At 39.2% G+C, this 20,766-nt stretch overlaps 1 protein-coding gene across 2 annotated transcripts in view; it reads right to left on the minus strand.

Moving 5' to 3' along the window:
- Nucleotides 1-11,786, minus strand: part of LOC145783060 (arfaptin-2-like) — a 42,244-nt gene extending 30,458 nt beyond the window's left edge. For both annotated transcript variants that reach the window (XR_014290897.1, XM_082594829.1), the window contains exons 1-2: nt 11,638-11,786; nt 9,224-9,269 (exon numbers count right to left, since the gene is read on the minus strand). Coding sequence is in view for 1 of the 2 variants with exons in the window: in XM_082594829.1 (XP_082450955.1) it covers nt 9,224-9,269; nt 11,638-11,760 (169 nt within the window). In the remaining variant the exon portion in view is untranslated. The remainder of the gene's footprint in view (nt 1-9,223; nt 9,270-11,637) is intronic.
- Between the last annotated feature and the right edge of the window lie 8,980 nt (nt 11,787-20,766).

Consider the following 20,766-nt stretch of genomic DNA (forward strand, 5'->3'; position numbering starts at 1 on the left):
CCTGTAATAAATACGCCCGTTTTCGTGTTGCAGATGAAACAAACGATGCGCATATTCCCCGCCTTTGATCGGGTTTCCATGGCAACGGACGTGTGTGCGCCATGCAGTTTGCGCGAGTCCGTTGTTGTGTTGATTATGCCGCTTGTGCGACTGTGGGCAGTGCGGTTTGTACCAGCCCTTGTTACGTTGGTTAGTGGTAACCTCGGGCCGAGACTTCAAGTTCATTTTCACAGCAACCGATTCACTGCCGCGACAATTCTCTGCAGAGGTTTCGAAAAGCGACAGGAGACTGTTTGCAAGCGCATTAAGTTAAACGCACGCTGCGTCAACGTAGCAAATTATGTTGTTTTTGGGTGCATTCAACATCTGATGACATTGAATCGACGCAAAATGGTAGATTTTTGCTATGTCACAGGCAGCAAAATCAGTCATTTTTACATTAATTCAACGTCTGCAGACGTTAAATCAACGTAAAAATGACAGATTTTTTTGTCTGGGGTGGGATTGTAGCATCGCTACTCGTTCTAGTGATGATTTACTGCGAAGCTGTTGCGGTTTGTATTTAAAAATGTTTTCCTGCTGCCGATCGCTAGTTCATCTATTGTTTTATGTATCAATGCCGCATAAAAAGTTGCTCCCACGCGGAAATATGCGTGGGGGCCTGGCCCCCACGGCTTAGGCGCCTATGGTTAAAATGATTAGTTTGGATCAACAAATGTGTGACCTACACTCCTACAGCTTAGATTGAAAGGAAATTATCGGGTAGGCTACCGTAGCCTAGTTATACCGACCAGCAAAAATTTGTTCCAAGAACCCAGTTAGCCTAACAGTTCATTTTTACATTGTAGTAACAGAATGAAAAGGCTAACCACATGTGTGGCCTATCGTTTTAACGTCGCTAAACGTTGAAATCGTGTAGAAAAGGGTGCTTTTGCTGACTAGGATACGTTGAAACTGAGAAACATTCACAGAAGCCCTACGATACGTTGCATTTTTAAGATAATGTATTCAGACGTTGAATCAATGTACAAATGAAATGTTATGCTAAATGGGTTCTTGGAACAAATCGTAGGGCTTCTGTGAATGTTTCTCAGTTTCAAAGTATCCTAGTCAGCAAAAGCTCCTTTTTCTACACGATTTCAACGTTTAGCGACGTTAACACGATAGGCCACACATTTGTTTAGCCTTTTCATTCTGTTACTACAATGTAAAAATGAACTGTGTTCTTGGAACAATTTTTTGCTGGTCGGGATAACTAGGCTACGGTACCCGATAATTTCCTTTCAATCCAAGCTGTAGGCCACACATTTGTTGGTCCAACTCCAAACTAATCATTTTAACTATTCAAAAGTACTAACTTATAGACATAAATATGATCTATTTTATTTTTTTTTGTAACATTTTCTTTGTTTTATTTTTCCTTCATATCTTTAATTTTTCTGAAAGTGTTGCGACCGTGCCAAATTTCTTTCAACTCAATAACTTACTTCGGTCACAAGCACGTTTTAACGTTCGCGTTTTGTCGCTTCTACCTTTTCTACACCTTTGCTATGTTGACGTATTGTTTTTGATATCATGATCAGAAAGAAAAACAACTGTGAACTGACATGACGAATTCAAGCACGTTTTAACGTTTGCGTTTTGTCGCTTCTACCTTTGCTATGTTGACGTGTATTGTTTTTCATATGATGGTCAGAAATAAAAACAACTGAACTGACATGACGAATTTTAATTTAATAGTTCAAACATTTTCTTTTTATTCCTTTCTGCACGATTTCAACGTTTAGCGACGTTAAAACGATGTAAAAACGGCAATTATAATTAAGCTACGGTACCCGATAATTTCCTTTCAAAAATTTCAAAACCTCGCCGAATAGGGCACTCGCCGAAAAGGGCTCTCGCCGAATAGGGAACTCGCCGAATCGGACTAGTCGAATCGGACTCGCCGAATCGGACTCGCCGAATAGTAGCAGACCCATCTTTACTAGTAAGCCTAGTTTCCGTAGTCTAGAGCAGCATCTAACTGAAAATCTTTTATTTACTAAAGAGTTTAGAAACGATACAACAAAACAGTATAGTCTTGTATCGATTAATAATTAGCAATAGAAAAGTGTAAGAAGAGAAAAGTTGCGAACGAAAAAAGAATGTTCAACCCCTCATGGACAGATTCATTTGCTTTCATTGCTAGCGAAACTTGCTTGCCGATATGTTTGTTATGTGATGAGAAATTAGCAAACAACAAAAAATCAAACGTTGAAAGACATTTTCTGAATAAGCACAATGTCTTTGCAGAAAAATATCCTGCTGGAGATCAGCGAAAAAAAGCAGTTTTAGAACTTCGGCGGAGATCCGATCAAAGCAAAACTTGTTTACAGTAAGTGGATGAACTCATCCAGATCAAGGACTTCTGCTAGTTTTATAGCGGCTCGAGAGATAGCCTGTCATGGAAAGCCATTTCAGATGGAGAATATTTGAAAGAGACATTCATCAAGATATCAGAAAATCTATTCTCAGACTTTAAAGACAAGAATAAAATCATTCAGAAAATCAAAGACATGTCTCTCTCAGCAAAAACTGTCAAAGACAGAACTATAAGAATGGCAGCCAACATCAGTTCTCAACAAATTTCGGATATCAATTCAGCCCCAGGATACTCTATTGACTGTGATAGTTCAAAAGATGTCAGAAATGTTGAGCAAATATCGCTGTTTTGCAGATACGTAAATTCTACTGGATTAAAGGAAGAATTGATTGAAATAATTCCACTAAAAGGCCAGACGCGAGGTGAAGACATCTGTGGGGCAGTTTTAGACTGTCTCAAAACAAAAGAAATAAACACAACTCACTTGGTTTCGGTCGCTACTGATGGAGCACCAAATATGATAGGAACGCAGAAGGGGTTTGTAAGTTTACTTCAGAAGTCACTGGATAGAAAGCTGTTGACGTTTCACTGTATGTTACATCAGGAGGCATTGTGCGCTCAAACATTTCCCGGAGAGTGCAATGAAATGATGAATCTCGTCATTCGAGTATTAAACAAAATAATTGCACAAGGATTAAACCACCGACAGTTTCGTTCATTATTAGATGAACTTGATAGCACATATCCAGATCTGCGGCTACACAACAATGTCCGATGGCTGTCCCAAGGGGAGGTACTGAAAAGATTTGCTGTGAGTTTGGAACACGTAAAAATGTTTTTAAAAATCAAAGGGCTCTCTTTTCCTGAATTGGATCAGCCAGATTGGGTAGAAAAGTTGCATTTTATGGTGGATATGACATCGCACCTCAACACGTTGAACAAAAGCTTGCAAGGAAAAGGTAGCACAACCCTGCAGATGCTGGAGGAGGTTCTGGCTTTTGAGCGCAAGATGACGGTGTTTGCCAGAGATTTACAAAGAAGTACACTACTTCACTTTCCCTTTCTAAAAGAGTTCAAAGAAGCACACAACCAGTTAAATTTTGTTTACTTTCAGCAAGCTATCATCGATATGCAAACTGTGTTTCAACAATGATTCTGTGATTTTAGGAAGGAAAAAGACACGTTATCCTTCCCTATTACCCCTCTGGAAATCGATCCATTACTGCTGAATATGACTGCATTCACAGCTGTAAGTCAATCTAGTCTTGAACTGGCTGACATAGCTGACAAGGATGTGTGGGTATCTAAGTTCCGAAGCTTGAGAGCTGACCTTGAAGATCTTGCTCGCCAGAAGGCCACGCTTCGTCACAACCACAAATGGAGTGACCTTGAAAAGCTTCAAAAACCAGACAAGCTCGTGTTCGATACGTGGAAGGCCATACCTGACTCTTACATGAACATGAAAAAATATGCATTTGGAGTTCTGTCGATATTTGGATCAACATATTTATGCGAATAAAGTTTTTCGGTCATGAATTACTTAAAAAATGAACAACGCTGCAGTCCCAGATGAAACTCAAAGTGTCATCTTATCAAGCTAATGTAGATGTGCTGTGCAGTGAAATTCAGGAGCAAATATCGCATTAGCTGGGTGAAATAAATGATTATTTGAAAATGTATGTTTTTACCCAATGCTGTCCCCGTAGGTAGCCTACTAAAAAGTCTTATGTTTAATAGTCAGGCTTTGTTTGTTGAAATTCTAGAATATTTGCATGTACAAAGCAAAAATTGAAATAAATTCTACATGAAGTGTAGGCTATAATTACCTTTGGTTTTAGTGGCCAACTCGACAGTTACATGTTATGGCTCCGAATATGTCTTAATTTGAAGAAACTTGGGAACATTGGCTCTTTTAATGCTGAAGGTTGCCGACCTCTGCCCTAGACATACTGGCGGAACCTTAGGGTTCTGCGGAACCCTGGGGAACCCTGGTTGAAAACCACTGTTCTAGATAGTAGTGCCCAGCAAAGAGTAATACATTTTATTTTTATCATAACTTAACCAGCCACCAGATCTATTTTTTGCAGTTTCTTTTTATTTGTGTAGAATATGACTGCCAGACGGCTATCAGAAAAACTCAGACGGTCGCCAATATTCACAAACCACGAAGACTCTCCCTCTATGGAAAGATCTCCATCACCAACACTCTCTTGGTCTCTGTCACTTTGCATCTGAGTAGAGTGCTGATGCCAACACAGCAACACCTCAAAGACCTCAACAAAATAATCTTCAACTTCCTTCTGGTACCGTTAACCATTTGAACAACTCCAGAGAAACAAAACACTTCCTCTTGCCAAAGATGGAGGCATAACATAGTGGACATACAATCCAAATTTCAAACAAGCCACATCGACAGACTTTGCAATCAACTCCTCATAGAAAAAGCCAAAGGGTTTAGTTCAAATCTGGCACAAATGGGCCATGTTAAATTTGAGTTACAAAATGAGACACATCAATTCTCTTTTCTTTTTCAACAGCGTTCCGCATGCCCCAAAGCCGAATGAAATGTACCCAGAAACCTTCAAGTCCTTTTGCAAGCTCAAAGGCTTGAAACACGATTGGGAATACACCTCCCATAAAAACATTTAACTTCATCTAAAAACTCTGAATAAAAAGAAGATGACAAGATAGACCAACATGGACAAAAGACCACTTGGAACGAGTTTCTTTTGAAAACAATAAAATCAAATTCCTCCTTCCCTATCCTTCATTTCTTATCAGATAGATGATGGAGGATACAAATGGGTTGAATTTGTAAGATTGTTATAATATACAATCCAGTAGAATCACAAACTGCAAATTCTGTCGAAAACTTGATGATAATGTGGCCCACGTCCTCACCGAGTGCTCCTTAGTAGTAGTAGTTTTAGAGTGCTCCTTTAGTAGTAGTACCGTAGTAGTCCAGTTTTAATCTGGTGATGTTACCAAGGATGGTCGGATCCACCTTCAAATGCCGTAACAGCCTTTTCACACTCTGCCTCCACATCAATCTTCAACAGTCCCTCGCCTTTGGATGAAAAGATTGCAGCGACCCATCCAAAGAAAACTCTGCGGTCAGCAAAAAAGCTAACCACACTCTGGCCGTCTCTCTCTGACATCTTTGCTAAATGAGATGTCAGACTGCAGTGGCTTTTTTTCCAATCGCCGCTGCCTTCTTCAAATGATCACCAAGAAGATCACACACACAAACCATCTGGAATTAAAATTTTATGAAATTTTGCTAGTTCTCGAGTTTGACCTGCTACGGTACTTCCTAATCTGATCCAACGCCAGGAAGTGGAAAGTTGAGACAGGAGGATAGGTTGAGGCAGCCAATAACCTTTTTTTATATACCAACAGATTACCATCTACCACGATGGGTCCCTTCAGTCAGAGTAAGTCTCTCGCCTCCCTGGTAGGTAGTTTAATTTATTTTTATTTTAAGTATATATGGTGTGCCAGCTGAGTGTTTGGGTGTGTGTTCGTCTGAAGCTTGTTCAAAAAACCAAACATATCTAAATAAAACTTCATACTGTTCTTGCAACGTCAAACACTTTAGCATTATAAATTTTCCTAAAGTTACATACTGTGAATCACCGCAAATCAGGGTTCGATGTTAGCACTGGTCCTCTGGCCAATGTCTAGTACGAGTTCCCCGCGGACCAGTACGAATCATTTCGCACTGGTCCGACTGTCCAGTGCGAAAATATCATCGTATTATGTCATTTAATCGTTTAGAGTGCGTGGTTCTCGTTTGCGCTTCTCGTCAAACAACAAAACATGTGATCCGTGCGTGTTAAACCGTAAGAAAAAGGCAATTGCATCACATGTCAAATCGTAAGAAAAAAGCAATCGCAACATTACGTGACGGTGTTAAATCGTAAGAAAAAGGGTAATCGCAACAACATGTGAGCTCTGGTAACCTAGTAGGCCGGTAGCCAGACAAACACACATCGGATTCCGATTATGACCCCGTGATCGTCCGTCATCAGATTCCGATTATGACCCATCACGCCATCATCGGATTCAGAAATTGAAGAAGAGTCCCAGGTAGATTGAAGACTCAACGTAGATTGAATGACTGAATGTCTTGCCTAGATAAACTGTTGTTACTATTGCCACCATTCATTATTGTCGTTTTAAGGTGGTTTTCCCTGGGTTGGCCTCGTGCTTCCCACGAAAATCTTGCTTTTATCAGTAAACGGGATGAACCAGTGCAAATGGTGAGCCACCGGTCCGGTTGGCCAGTGCAAAAAAAAGTTAAGGTCGAACCCTGCAAATCCATAACCAGCTTGGAAGTAAATGACGATAAGTCAAGCACTGAAATCATCGATTTACAAGACAATACTTTTTTGGGACTGCAAATGTCAGCAATGCACGCATAGGCATTCAACAATAGATTTTAATTGCTGTGTAACTTTTGGTGAACTGTTTAAACCTAATTTGAGAAGAACCAAAGCATTTCAAAAATTTGCCAAAAAATTCAAAATTAGATCAACTTAATTTAATAAAACTGTTGAGCAAAGGAATTCCAGGTCATAGCACCGAAACTTTGGCCAAATAGTCGTAAGTCGTAACTCCTGAACAAAATTATCACAATTTTGCGGAGAAATCTTGAAATTGGCAACTGTGATGCCAATCAGTGTGTGTGCGCTTGTATAATGTATTAGTTGTGCTGCTGTTGCTGCACGTGCATGTATTTGTTGTTGTTGATTCTATTTGAATAAGGATCTTCTAATGATCCTCCTTTTAAGTGAAACAGGCTGTCAAGGGTTTAGAGCAGGGATGGCCAAATAATTTTGGCCATGATCCACTACCGGCAAATCTGGGAACTTAGTGATCCACAATGAGCTGAAGACGACACCCAGCGGCGGGGGGTCTGGGGGGCCTCCCCCAGAAAATTTTTTAAAAATTACTTTAAATTCGGTGCATTCTGAGAGCATTTTCAACAAAAATGTGGGTATAAATATTCCTGTAACATAGTGCTGTCCGGTGGCATAGCAAAAGGATAAGATCATGTTTTCTTGGGTATTTTTCGGTAATAAAGCTAAGTCTCTATGTTTTCTTGTTGCTAATTCCTGGCTGAGATATTCGAATGTTTGGTATTGGCAAAACTCGCTCTTTTAATGCAGTTTCGTGTAAAATTAGGCAAACTTTGTTTTAGAGACATAGAAACTGAAAGCATCATTCTCAATATCGTGATTCGTGACGTCACACGCGTGCCAAAGGGGGGGGGGGGGTTGTAACCCCCAAAACCCCCCCTTGGCTACGCCACTGGCTGAAGATGTGCATTTTTCCTTTTGTATCATACAAAAAAGATGGAATTATTTGGGTACATCTAAAACAAGGCGTCAAGATACGATATATACATAATTTGATTAAAAATCAGTAAATGAGTGTGCTGTAATGAACAGGTCTGGTATTAGAGAGAAAAATGATGAGTGGGCTTTGATTTTGCAATACTATCGAAACGTGGTTTCCTGTTACTTACAGCGATTTTTACGAGTTCATGAAGATGAATATTTAAAAAAAAAGTAAAAAAAATTAGCAATTTTTAAAATAAATACTTTGAAGTTTTTTTCAGAGCCAACTTGAAAGATCCACAAAAAAAGTTGAAAAGATCCACAAAAAAAGTTGAAAAGATCCGGAACCGGATCGCGATCCGCCATTTGGCCATGTCTGGTTTAGAGACTCATAACTATATTTGATTTATTTGTTGTTGCATGTGCATGTATTTGTTGTTGCATGTGCATGTATTTGTTGTTGCTCGTGCATGTATTTTTTGTCGCACGTACATTCCATCAATGATGAATAACATATATATATACATGAAAAAAATAAATGAGAAACATACCATATCCTATTTAGGATTCGAATGATTCAAATAGTTTAGGATTTGAATCCACTATTTTAAAGTGTCCATCCCTATCTAGGACCCTCATAGAAACTGCTCACACAGAATACAACTGCAAACCACCTGGGTTTTTTTCTTTCGGTCATTGACCGATTTTTTACCAAAATGTTCAAAAAAAAATATATAGTCAATTCGGTCAAAATATCCGAAAAAATATATAGTCAACTCGGTCAAAATGACCAAAAAAAAAATAGTCAATTCGATCAAAATGTCCAAAAAATATATAGTTAATTTGGTCAAAATCTTGCGCCACTCTATGATTTTTTGTCAATAGGAAATACAAAGACGTAGACTTATGTTTGAACGTTGATCCAATGTCTTATTATTGTATGTTGTAACTTACTGTATTTTTGCTTTGCGTTATTTTTGAACGTGTGTTAGTGTGCAATAAAAGATGTTTGCGGCCGGTTGTTGCAAGGTTGAGTTTCACTGATAAACGTTGAAGAAACGTTTGTCTGTTCTAACTTTTCTCAGATAAAACACAACAACGTTTCTCAGCGAAACTTAATGCTGCAGCTAGTCAGAAAGTGCAAATTTTGGTTTGTATTAGCTACTTGAAAGGAAATATTTTTATCAGAAAAAATGACCGAAATAAACAAAAAATGACCGAATTTTTTCAAGTCATTTCGGACAAATGACCGAAAAGTCTCCGTGAAAAAAAAAACAGCAAACCACTGTGTGTTATTTTTGAAAAAAAAAAACTGTAGTAGTAAAGGTATAGCACTAAATAATATATGGAAAGCATGAAAAAAAAACAAATTACAAAAGTTAAAGATGATAGGTTAAGGTTTATAAAGCTGTAATAATGAGCAAAATGACAGCTGAATATGCACAGTTTGCACACCCAGCAAAACGTAAAAAGTAACCAAAAAACACAGACTATTAACTTTGCCAAAAAGGTGACAAACCTGGAATTGAAAGAGTACCAACTTCTTTTTCTTCGGTTGACATTTCCTGTAAAAGCTTTCTATAGTTAAATTGAAAATACTGGGCATATACATGACATTCTGACGCTGCCAACCTGACGCAGAGACATCCACTACAAAGTTATTTGACACAAATTCTAGTTTATCCATCACTGATCATATTAGGCAGTGGCTATTTAACCGGCGCCGGTCTTTGAATCTGAAACACTATTTGACCGGTCATGACGTCACTCTATAGGCACTTCTTTCTTTTTCTCTTTCAAAGCAAAAGACGAGAAGAGTGCGTATATAACTTGTAAATTCGACGATTATCTTCAACTGATTGGATGGCGCGTGGGTTACGTCTCTGGTTGATGTTCCAGAGGGAATGAGTTCGATACTTCGTGGAAGCGTTTTTTTTTTGGCAGTGGCTATTTGACCGGCGCCGGTCTTTGAATCTGAAACACTATTTGACCGGTCATGACGTCACTATACAGTCACTTTTTTCTTTTTCTCTTTCAAAGCAAAAGACGAGAAGCGGATATAAGTTCTAAATCCATCCATCTCACTCAAGTCGTAACGTGGCGCATGCGATACGTCGCCGCCTCCGACTCTAGAGGGACTGAGTTCGATACTACCCGGAAGCGTTCTTCTTTTTTATTTATTTTTTTTTAACTAAATTTTGACACAAAGTGCATTTTTGTAGTCAGTTTTTAATTATTTTTTATGTCTTTTCAAATGTGAGTAATAAAGTTAGAGTTTTTTTAATTTGCTGGAATTTGAGAATTTCTCTGGGTAATTTTCCGATTGTGGCCGTGCTAAATACTGATACGGAAAAAAGCCTACATAATTTTTCAATTCAGGCACGTTTTAAAGTTTTCAAGGTTTTGCCACATCTTCCCGTTCATTAACGTGCTGGGAGGTCTATGTGTATCGATTTTTGTAGTTAGTATCTTTTTCGTCCCGGACGCGTTAATGACGAAAAATAAAATGATTGATTGATGTGACCGTGTTTGCCGAACGAAGCAATACATTTTTGCTCTCAACAAAATGCACTTTGGGTCAAAATTTAGTTAAAAAAAAAGAACGCTTCTGGGTAGTATCGAACTCAGTCCCTCTAGAATAGGAAGCGGCGACGTACCACACGCGCCACATAACGAGTTGAATAAAATGGTTGGATTCAGAACTTATATGCGCGGTTCTCATCTTTTGCTTTGAAAGAGAAAAAGAAAAAAAGTGACTGTACAATGACGTAATGACGGTCAAATAGTGTTTCAGATTCAAAGACCGGCGCCGGTCAAATAGCCACTGCCTTTTTTTTTTAATTTTTAATTAAATTTTGACCCGAAGTGACTCAATCGTTAGGCTGCTGCATTTTGTAGTCAATTTTTTTTTTCGGAAGCAAACAGCCCAATTTTTTATGTCTTTTCAACTATGAGTAATAAAGTCAGAGTTTTTTAATTTTCTTGAATTTGATAATTTCTCTGGATAATTTTCCGTTCGTCATAAGAAGATGTGACCGTGTATGCCGAACGACGCAAAAGTGTAATGCGTCGTTCGGCAAACACGGTCACATCGCAAAAATGTAATGCGTCGTTCGAAAAACACGGTCACATCCTCTTATGACGAACGGAAAATTATCCAGAGAAATTCTCAAATTCAAAAAAATTAAAAAACTTTGACTTTATTACTCATAGTTGAAAAGACATAAAAAATTGGGCTGTAGGCTTCTGAAAAAAAAAAAAATGACTACAAAAATGCAGCAGCCTAACGATTGAGTCACTTCGGGTCAAAATTTAGTTAAAAATATAAAAAAAAACGCTTCCACGAAGTATCGAACTCATTCCCTCTGCAACACCAACCAGAGACGTAGTAACCCACGCGCCATCCAATCAGTTGAAGATAATCGTCGAATTTACAAGTTATATACGCACTCTTCTCGTCTTTTGCTTTGAAAGAGAAAAAGAAAGAAGTGCCTATAGAGTGACGTCATGACCGGTCAAATAGTGTTTCAGATTCAAAGACCGGCGCCGGTTAAATAGCCACTGCCATCATATTATCTTGCCTTGTACGGTACATTGTACAAATGCTTTTGATACTTACACTGAAGTAGCTAAAATCAGCTCCAATACCAGTATAGTTAATATAGTCAAACAGGCAAATGAGCGCAGGTTTTTTAAAAACTTTTTTCTAGATTAGGGGTGTTCAAATGGCAGATCTTGATCCGGATCTTTTCAATTTTTTGTGTGGATCTTCCAATGTCAACGGAAAAGATGGGATAACAGTGGAAGACAGTGAAGCATTTTGGTTTGGTGTGCTTTAGCATTCTGCATTCAAACACTTGTCAATTTATGCCCTCACATGTTTATTGCCACTAAAAGGACTTGCATGATTTATTTAAAATCTTTTATTTGTACCTTTTCATTATGATATGCATTTTGTTGAATATCTCCAACTCCATTTGAATCGTTTTCTTGGTCCCCATTCAGAGATATTTCAGTAGTCGCTGGTAATACATCTAGAGGACTGGTAGTGTCCATTTCAAACTAATCAAACGCTTATTGTTTAAAGCAATCTAAGATTTGAAGGGTTATAAAAAGCAAAATTTTGGGTGCTCCTATAGAATTCGCTTTTGTGGTCAATATGACGTCACCAAACGGACGCAACTATTATTGGGAGGGTGAAAAGAAGGAACGTAAAAAGCGGGGGAATGGATATAGATTTTTTGACAATTTTACTATATTTTTACAAAAAAACATTACACCAACGTCGAGTGTTCGATATAAGGCCTTAGTATGACTTAAAACTCATCAATTTGCATTAATTCAACTAAAAATTGATCTAATTAAAGTTTAACAGTAAAAATAAGAATCCTTTGCCACTATGTGCTGTAGCTTTCTCATACTGCTCGGATTTTAACAATTTTTCCATCGTTGGGAAGCACGATCATACATTCAGGGCCAGATTTAGCTGATGGGGGGCCCGGGGCACTTTTAGATCGGGGGGCCCCGTGCAAAAAAATTTTTCGCGCCTACGGCGCGAAAGACCGTCTCTACGTTTACAGTAGCATCAGTCCAGTACTGCACAGCATTTTGCAGAAACTTTAAAGGCCAAAAAGAAAAAAAATAGCACAAAATCATATTTTTTCCACATAGGGGGGCACTTCAAAAGTCGGGGGGCCCGGGGCAACTGCCCCCATTTGCCCCCCCCCTAAATCCGGGCCTGCATACATCTACACAAATCAATTGTCCAAATCCAAAACAAGTACAGTACTATCTTTATCTTGTAATAACTTAAACTTCACCAACTTGTACCGATTCTCAGCAATTTAACTTTTACAATAAAATTGTTAAATCTTTGGTAATTGAAAAAGTGTGTCTTGCTTTATGCACTTGAAAAGTTTCAAGTTTATATTTTATCTACAAAACGAGCAATCGTCGTTTAAACTTAATCGCCCGGCGAAGCTTTTTTCCAATGCATTGTAAAGGCGAATCGATCATTATTCACTATAAGCCACCCCCTGTTTGTTGTGATCGGTAATTGTAGCCACGTTTTTTCAACCAAGAAGCCATTTTTTGGCAATATAAAGTTATAGAAAATAATTTGCAATCCTGCAAATGTTTGAAAAGAATCTAGGAAATCTTCTCACAATCTGGCACAAAATGATTATGTTTATTGTATCTCTGCAGTATTTTTTATGTCAAATTTTGAAGCCACGTTATAATCATTTTTATCTTTGAGGTCAAAAGTTAATTTTTTTTTGGCCAGAAACATAATCGCTGCCTTGCTCTTGTATCGCTTTGTCGCCTTAATGCGTATTTTTTGTGTTTCAAACAATAAGGACCCAGTCCACAATTCAGTCCTTTTACATTGATTCAACATTTGTAAACGTTACATTAATGTAGATTTGCTGACTGTAGGTTTATTTCACATTTCCTTTGTTTTCCCATGTTCCCCACTTCGCTGTTGCATTGTTTCGATGCTGGCGGACAAAAATGCATTTTTAAATTGATTGACACAATCTTCAATAAAAAGTGAGCTTCGAACTTAGCTTTGTTGATGTAAATGCTGTAATTTCAATGGATGAAATTCATGAGTCATGTTAATAAACACCCGTAAGCCAAATGACTTATGATGTAGCCTGCATGATATTTGTGATGCGACTTGACACATATCCACAATTCCAAAAGCGCCTAATTTGAACTTAGAAATTTCAGATAGCCTAATTTCAAAAGCTTGTTCAATTGTCTTCTCTCTACTAAGGATGAGGTAAGTTGAGCCACTTTTTACTTAAACGCTTCTACTAAGAAAACCGCTTGGTTTACAATAAAAGTGAAAGTGGCAGCATAATGGTTGATGCTTTGGCCTTAATTTAACAAAAAAAAATTTTTCATAACTCATAAGAATATTGAAAAAAAACATGTTTTAAATATTACGTCATTTTGTCTCAACTCAACCTACCCCACGTGGTAAGTTGAGCCGGGGTGTGAGGAAAGTTGAGCCACTCGTTTTAGTTCAATAACAAAAGCTGTAGCGATGGTAGCCTACATTATAAAATGCTATGCAATACATGTAGGCTATTCACGAAATTATTGCCCAGATATTTGTCGCGAATTCTAACATGGACTGTGACGCAATGGTGACGTCATCATTGCGATGCACTGTCATGCTTGAGCGACAATCTCTCATTATTTTTTCCCTATTCACTAACTCGTGTTTTCGCTGCTTGGCGAAAACGTGGTTCGCCTTTTACGATGTCATAAATCTATCGGACGGACGTATTAGAGTGTGCAGTGACTATTCCATATCACAATTGAACCCGTCTCTTTTTGACAATATACAATCTTAACTCAACACATGTGGAACTTGTGTCGAAAGTTAGAAAGAAGACAGGTAGGGTAGCAGTTAATACATAGCTGCTACCAGGAAGAAAGAACAATATGTAAAAGGATAAATTTATTTTGTTGTGACCAGGGCCGGATTTAGTTGATGGGGGGCCTGGGGCACTTTTAGATCGGGGGACCCCCTGCAAACCCTAACCCACCTCTGCGTCTACAGTAGCATCAATCCAGCACTGCACAGAATTTTGCAGAAACTTCAAAGACTGAAAGGAAGAAAAAATAACACAAAATCACATTTTTTCCACGTAGGGGGCCCTTCAAAAGTCGGGGGGCCCGGGGCACCTGCCCCCTCTTCCCCCCTAAATCCGGGCCTGGTTGTGACTGTTCGACTGTGAAATTGCGCACTTCCCAGCCGACAAATCTGCCACTTTTTCGTTGATTAAACGTCAACAGACGTTGAATCAATGTAGTCCTACTAGCAGATCGTGTCAACTGAGCTACAGAACAGAAAATAAAACGATGAATTATTACACAATCCTGATCAAATAAACCTCCAAATCTGAATTTTCTAAATCAATTTCCGTTGTCTGTCAGATCTAAACTTATTCCACATGCCACTGATCAAGAGAGCATGGAAACCGGAATTTCTGCTGACGGCAGAAAGTTTCTCCAAATGGTCGTGTGAGGAAGCTTTAACGACATCCTCTTTAAGAAAAGCACACTCATCGTCTGCTTCAAAGACAAAGGACAACTTTTCCTCGGACTTTCTAGGCACTTTTCTTAAAAAGTTGGCCTCAATTTTTTCATCTTCATTGAAGCATTCGATTTTACCAATGTAGGCTAATGCACAGGTCGGGTTTTCCCTTGCATGTTGCTAGTATAGGCTGCAAGTTACACTACAAATAAATTTAAACTTCAATAGACCGATGGACAAGTTATTTTTCCAGAGATTTAGACTATTAAAGAGTAAAATACACTTTGTTATCTATTTAATGACTAGGGGAAGGTGAGGTAAGTTGAGCCAGTGGGTAAGTTGAGCCACCCCCCGTAACTCAAAAAATAAAAATCGCACCAACTTTTTACTGCCACCTACCTGACCGTTTATCTTATATGGAGCTGTTCTGTAAAGATTATAGGTCTTTGTCTTGTAGAAAGACAGAAAAACTGTTTTTAGTGATTTTAGGAAGTTTTTTGAACTTTTTGAAAAAAAATATTTTTTGAGTTTTACAAAATGTCTGTGGCATTCACCAGTATTGATATGTCTAACAGTAATCACTAATGTTAGCTTATTCAGAAACTATTAAAGTGAGGTTGCTAACTCATATATGACTGGAGAAATTCTCGTTTAACTTTTAATGGCGGCCTTGAGGTAAGTTGAGCCAGTGATGTACAGGTAAGTTGAGCCGGTGGCTCAACTTACCTCACTTCAGCTGTCAGTGTTAAGTGATGATATATGTAGTCATTAAATAGATAACAAAGTTTATTTTACTCTTTAATAGTCTAAATCTCTGGAAAAAATAATTTGTCCATTGGTCTATTGAAGTTTAAATTTCTTTGTAGTGTATCTTAAGTACCGTAGTGTAACCACAGAAATAGAATAGATATAGAAGGCTCATAGAGCGCTTAAAATGGCACCGTCGCAACTTGCTAGCCGCCATCTTTGTTAGCACATGGTATTCACCGCTGGAGCTTTCTCAAGTTGATATACGTGCTACAAATAGTTTACAAAATGCCTTATTGTGCAGCTATAAACTGCACAAATCGCCACAAAAAGGGCTGAGGGAAAACTTTTTCAGGGATGGTCGAGCATTTTCAGGGGTTGTCGAACATTTTCAGGGGTTGTTAGGCATTGTAGAGTATAGCTACTTTCAGGCATTGTCGATAATTTCCACGCATTGTCTAGGATTTCCAGGCATTGTCGCTCAATATCAGTGGTTGGCAGGTTTGGTAGTCATTATGGAACATTTTCAGGCATTGTCGAACATTTTCAGGGGTTGTGGAGCATTTTCAGGGGTTGTCAAGCATTGCAGAGTAGCTACTTTCAGGCATTGTCTAGGATTTCCAGGCATTGTCGATCATTATCAGTGGTTGACAGGTTTGTTAGGCATTATAGAACATTTTCAGGCATTGTCGAACATTTTCAGGGGTTGTCGAGCATTTTCAGGGGTTGTCAAGCATTGTAGAGTAGCTACTTTCAGGGATTGTTGGGAATTTCCAGGCATTGTCCAGGATTTCCAGGCATTTTCGATCATTATCAGTGGTTGACAGATTTGGTACCGTAGTCATTATGGAACATTTTCAGGCATTGTCGAACATTTTCAGGGATTGTCGAGCATTTTCAGGGGTTGTCAGGCATTGTAGAGTATATAAGCTACTTTCAGGCATTGTCGATAATTTCCAGGCATTGTCTTAGATTTCCAGGCATTGTCGATCATTATCAGTGGTTGACGGGTTTGTTAGGCATTATGGAACATTATCAGGCATTGTCGAACATTTTCAGGGGATGTCGAGCATTTTCAGGGGTTGTCAGGCATTGTAGAGTAGCTACTTTCAGGCATTGTCTAGGATTTCCAGGCATTGTCGATCATTATCAGTGGTTGACAGGTTTGTTAGGCATTATAGAACATTTTCAGGCATTGTCGAACATTTTCAGGGGATGTCGAGCATTCTCAGGGGTTGTCAAGCATTGCAGAGTAGCTACTTTCAGGCATTGTCTAGGATTTCTAGGCATTGTCGATCATTATCAGTGGTTGACAGGTTTGTTAGGCATTATAGAACATTTTCAGGCATTGTCGAACATTTTCAGGGGTTGCCGAGCATTTTCAGGGGTTGTCAAGCATTGTAGAGTAGCTACTTTCAGGCATTGTTGGGAATTTCCAGGCATTGTCAATCATTATGAATAGTTGACAGGCTTGTTGTTAGGCATTGTCAGAAATTTTCAAGCATTGTCGAACATTTTTAGGTGTCAGGGGTTCTCAGACATTGTAAAGTACCTTAGATTCTTTCTGGCAGGCATTGTCGGCAGTGGCGTAGCTAGGGAATGTGCCGCCCGGGGCGGATTCAGGTTTTGCCGCCCCTTCAAGAAAAAGCATGCAAAACCAGCCCGGATTTAAGGGGGCAGAGGGTGCAGGTACCCTGGACCCCTCGAATTTTAAAGGGCCCCCATACGTGAAAAAAGTGTGATTTTGAGTTATTTTTTTTTTAGGTTTGTAGTTTCTGAAAAATGCTGTGCAGTGGTGGATTAATGCTACTGTAGACGTCGAGGGGGAGTTTCGCGAAAAAATTTTTGAACGGGGGCCCTCCGATCTAAAAGTGCCCCGGGCCCCCATCAGCTTAATCCGGCCCTGTGTGAAAATGAAATGCGTTTTTTATCAGATTATAATCAAAATCAAAAATCGTCGTCTGAAAGTGCCGCCCCAGACGTGCCGCCGGGGCGGTCCGCCCCTCCCGCCCCCCCTGAAAATGTTCGACCATCCCTGAAAATGTTCGACAATGCCTGAAAATGTTCTATAATGACTAAAAAATCTGTCAACCACTGATAATGATCGACAATGCCTGGAAATTCCCAACAATGCCTGAAAGTAGCTACTCTACAATGCCTGACAACCCCTGAAAATGCTCGACAACCCCTGAAAATGTTCGACAATGCCTGATAATGTTCTATAATGCCTAACAAACCCGTCAACCACTGATAATGATCGACAATGCCTGGAAATCCTAGACAATGCCTGAAAGGAGCTACTCTACAATGCTTGACAACCCCTGAAAATGCTCGACATCCCCTGAAAATGTTCGACAATGCCTGATAATGTTCTATAATGCCTAACAAACCCGTCAACCACTGATAATGATCAACAATGCCTGGAAATCCTAGACAATGCCTGAAAGTAGCTACTCTGCAATGCTTGACAACCCCTGAAAATGCTCCACAACCCCTGAAAATGTTCGACAATGCCTGAAAATGTTCCATAATGACTACCAAACCTGCCAACCACTGATATTGAGCGACAATGCCTGGAAATCCTACACAATGCCTGGAAATTATCGACAATGCCTGAAAGTAGCTACGTACCGTACTCTACAATGCCTGACAACCCCTCAAAATGCTCGACAACCCCTGAATATGTTTGATAATGCTTGAAAATGTTCGACAATGCCTCACAAGCCTGTCAACCACTGATAATGATCGACAATGCCTGGAAATTCCCAACAATTCCTGAAAGTAGTTAGACTACTCTACAATACTTGACAACCCCTGAAAATGCTTGACAACCCCTGAAAATGCTCCACAACCCCCCAAAAAGCTGACAATGCCTGACAATACCTGATAATGCCCGACAATGCCTGACAATGGGTATTTAGAGGTACCGGTTGAATAGGCTTTCACGATTGGTTGTGCTAACAAAGATGGCGGCGGGCAAACTCGAGTGGTGCCATCGCGGTGTGTGGAGCGTGAATGGGAATGAGCCTTCTATATCTATTCTATTTCTGTGAGTGTAACTTGCAGCCTACTAGCAACATGCAAGGGAAAACCCCACCTGTGCATTACATTGGTAAAATCGAATGCTTCAATGAAGATGGAGAAATTGAGGCCACCTTTTTAAGAAAAGTGCCTGGTAAGTCCGAGGAAAAGTTGTCCTTTGTCTTTAAAGCAGACGATGAGTGTGCTTTTCTTAAAGCGGTTATTAAAGCTTCCTCACACGACCACTTGGAGAAACTTTCTGCCGTCAGCAGAAATTCAGGTTTCCATGCTCTCTTGATCAGTGGCATATGGAATAAGTTTAGATCTGACAGACAACGGTAATTGATTTAGAAAATTCACATTTAGAGGTTTATTTAATCAGGATTGTGTAATAATTCATCGTTTTATTTTCTGTTCTGCAGGTCAGTTGACACGATCTGCTAGTACTACATTGATTCAACGTCTGTTGACGTTTAATCAACGAAAAAGTGGCAGATTTGTCGGCTGGGAAGTGCGCAATTTCACAGTCGAACAGTCACAACCAGGCCCGGATTTAGGAGGGAAGAGGGGACAGGTGCCCCGGGGTTTTCCTACGTGGAAAAAATGTGATTTTGTGTTGTTTTTTCTTCCTTTCAGCCTTTGAAGTTTCTGCAAAATGTTGTGCAGTGCTGGATTGATGCTACTGTAGACGCAGAGGTGGTTTTTCGCGCCGTAGGCTTGAAAAAAATTTTTGCAAGGGGCCCCCCGATCTAAAAGTGCCCCGGGCCCCCATCAGCTAAATCCGGCCCTGGTCACAACAAAATAAATTTATCTTTTTACATGTTGTTCTTTCTTCCTGGTAGCAGCTATGTAATAACTGCTACCCAACCTGTCTTCTTTCTAACTTTCGACTCAAGTTCCACATGTGTTGAGTTAAGATTGTATATTGTCAAAAAGAGACGGGTTCAATTGTGATATGGAATAGTCACTGCACACTCTAATACGTCCGTCCGATAGATTTATCACATCGTAAAAGGCCGAACCACGTTTTCGCCAAGCAGCAAAACACGAGTTAGTGAATAGAGAAAAAATAATGAGGGATTGTCGCTCAAGCATGACAGTGCATCGCAATGATGACGTCACCATTGCGTCACAGTCCATGTTAGAATTCGCGACAAATATCTGGGCAATAATGTCGTGAATACATGTATTACATAGCATTTTATAATGTAGGCTACCATCGCTACAGCTTTTGTTATTGAACTAAAATGAGTGGCTCAACTTTCCTCACACCCCGGCTCAACTTACCACGTGGGGTAGGTAAGTTGAGCCAAAATGGCGTAATACTTAAAACAAGTATTTTTTCAATATTCTTATGAGTTATGAAAAATTTTTTTTTGCTAAATTAAGGCCAAAGCATCAACCATTATGCTGCCACTTTCACTTTTATTGTAAACCAAGCGGTTTTCTTAGTAGAAGCGTTTAAGTAAAAAGTGGCTCAACTTACCTCATCCTCCCCTACATATATCATCACTTAACACTGGCAGCTGAAGTGAGGTAAGTTGAGCCACCGGCTCAACTTACCTGTACATCACTGGCTCAACTTACCTCAAGGCCGCCATTAAAAGTTAAACGGGAATTTCTCCAGTCATATATGAGCTAGCAACCTCACTTTAATAGTTTCTGAATAAGCTAACATTAGTGATTACTGTTAGACATATCAATACTGGTGAATGCCACAGAAATTTTGTACAACTCAAAAAATATTTTTTTTCAAAAAGTTCAAAAAACTTCCCAAAATCACTAAAAACAGTCTTTCTACAAGACAAAGACCTATAATCTTTACAGAACAGCTCCATATAAGATAAACGGTCAGGTAGGTGGCATTAGAAAGTTGATGCGATTTTTATTTTTTGAGTTACGGGGGTGGCTCAACTTACCCACTGGCTCAACTTACCTCACCTTCCCCTACTACAAACTCAATATTGTACACCTAAAATACACAATCAAACATGTGAACAGATAGGCTATTCAAGTAGGCTAAGCTGTTACTTATGAGAAGTTTGATTCCATAAAACTAGAAGCTGCCCATGAGTTTCGAAAAGCATTAGTTTAGGACAAAAATATAAAACAACAAACGCAGTTTTATTTTTTGAAATTTGTGTAACAATATTACTCTGTAACTATTTTATAATTAATGAGTAGCCTACAATAAGATTTGCTCGCAAGTCGTAAATCTTTATCAATGCAAAAAGTATGCACAC

This window comes from Aplidium turbinatum, chromosome 14 (assembly GCF_918807975.1).
Source record: "Aplidium turbinatum chromosome 14, kaAplTurb1.1, whole genome shotgun sequence".
In the NCBI taxonomy this organism is placed as follows: Eukaryota; Metazoa; Chordata; class Ascidiacea; order Aplousobranchia; family Polyclinidae; genus Aplidium; species Aplidium turbinatum.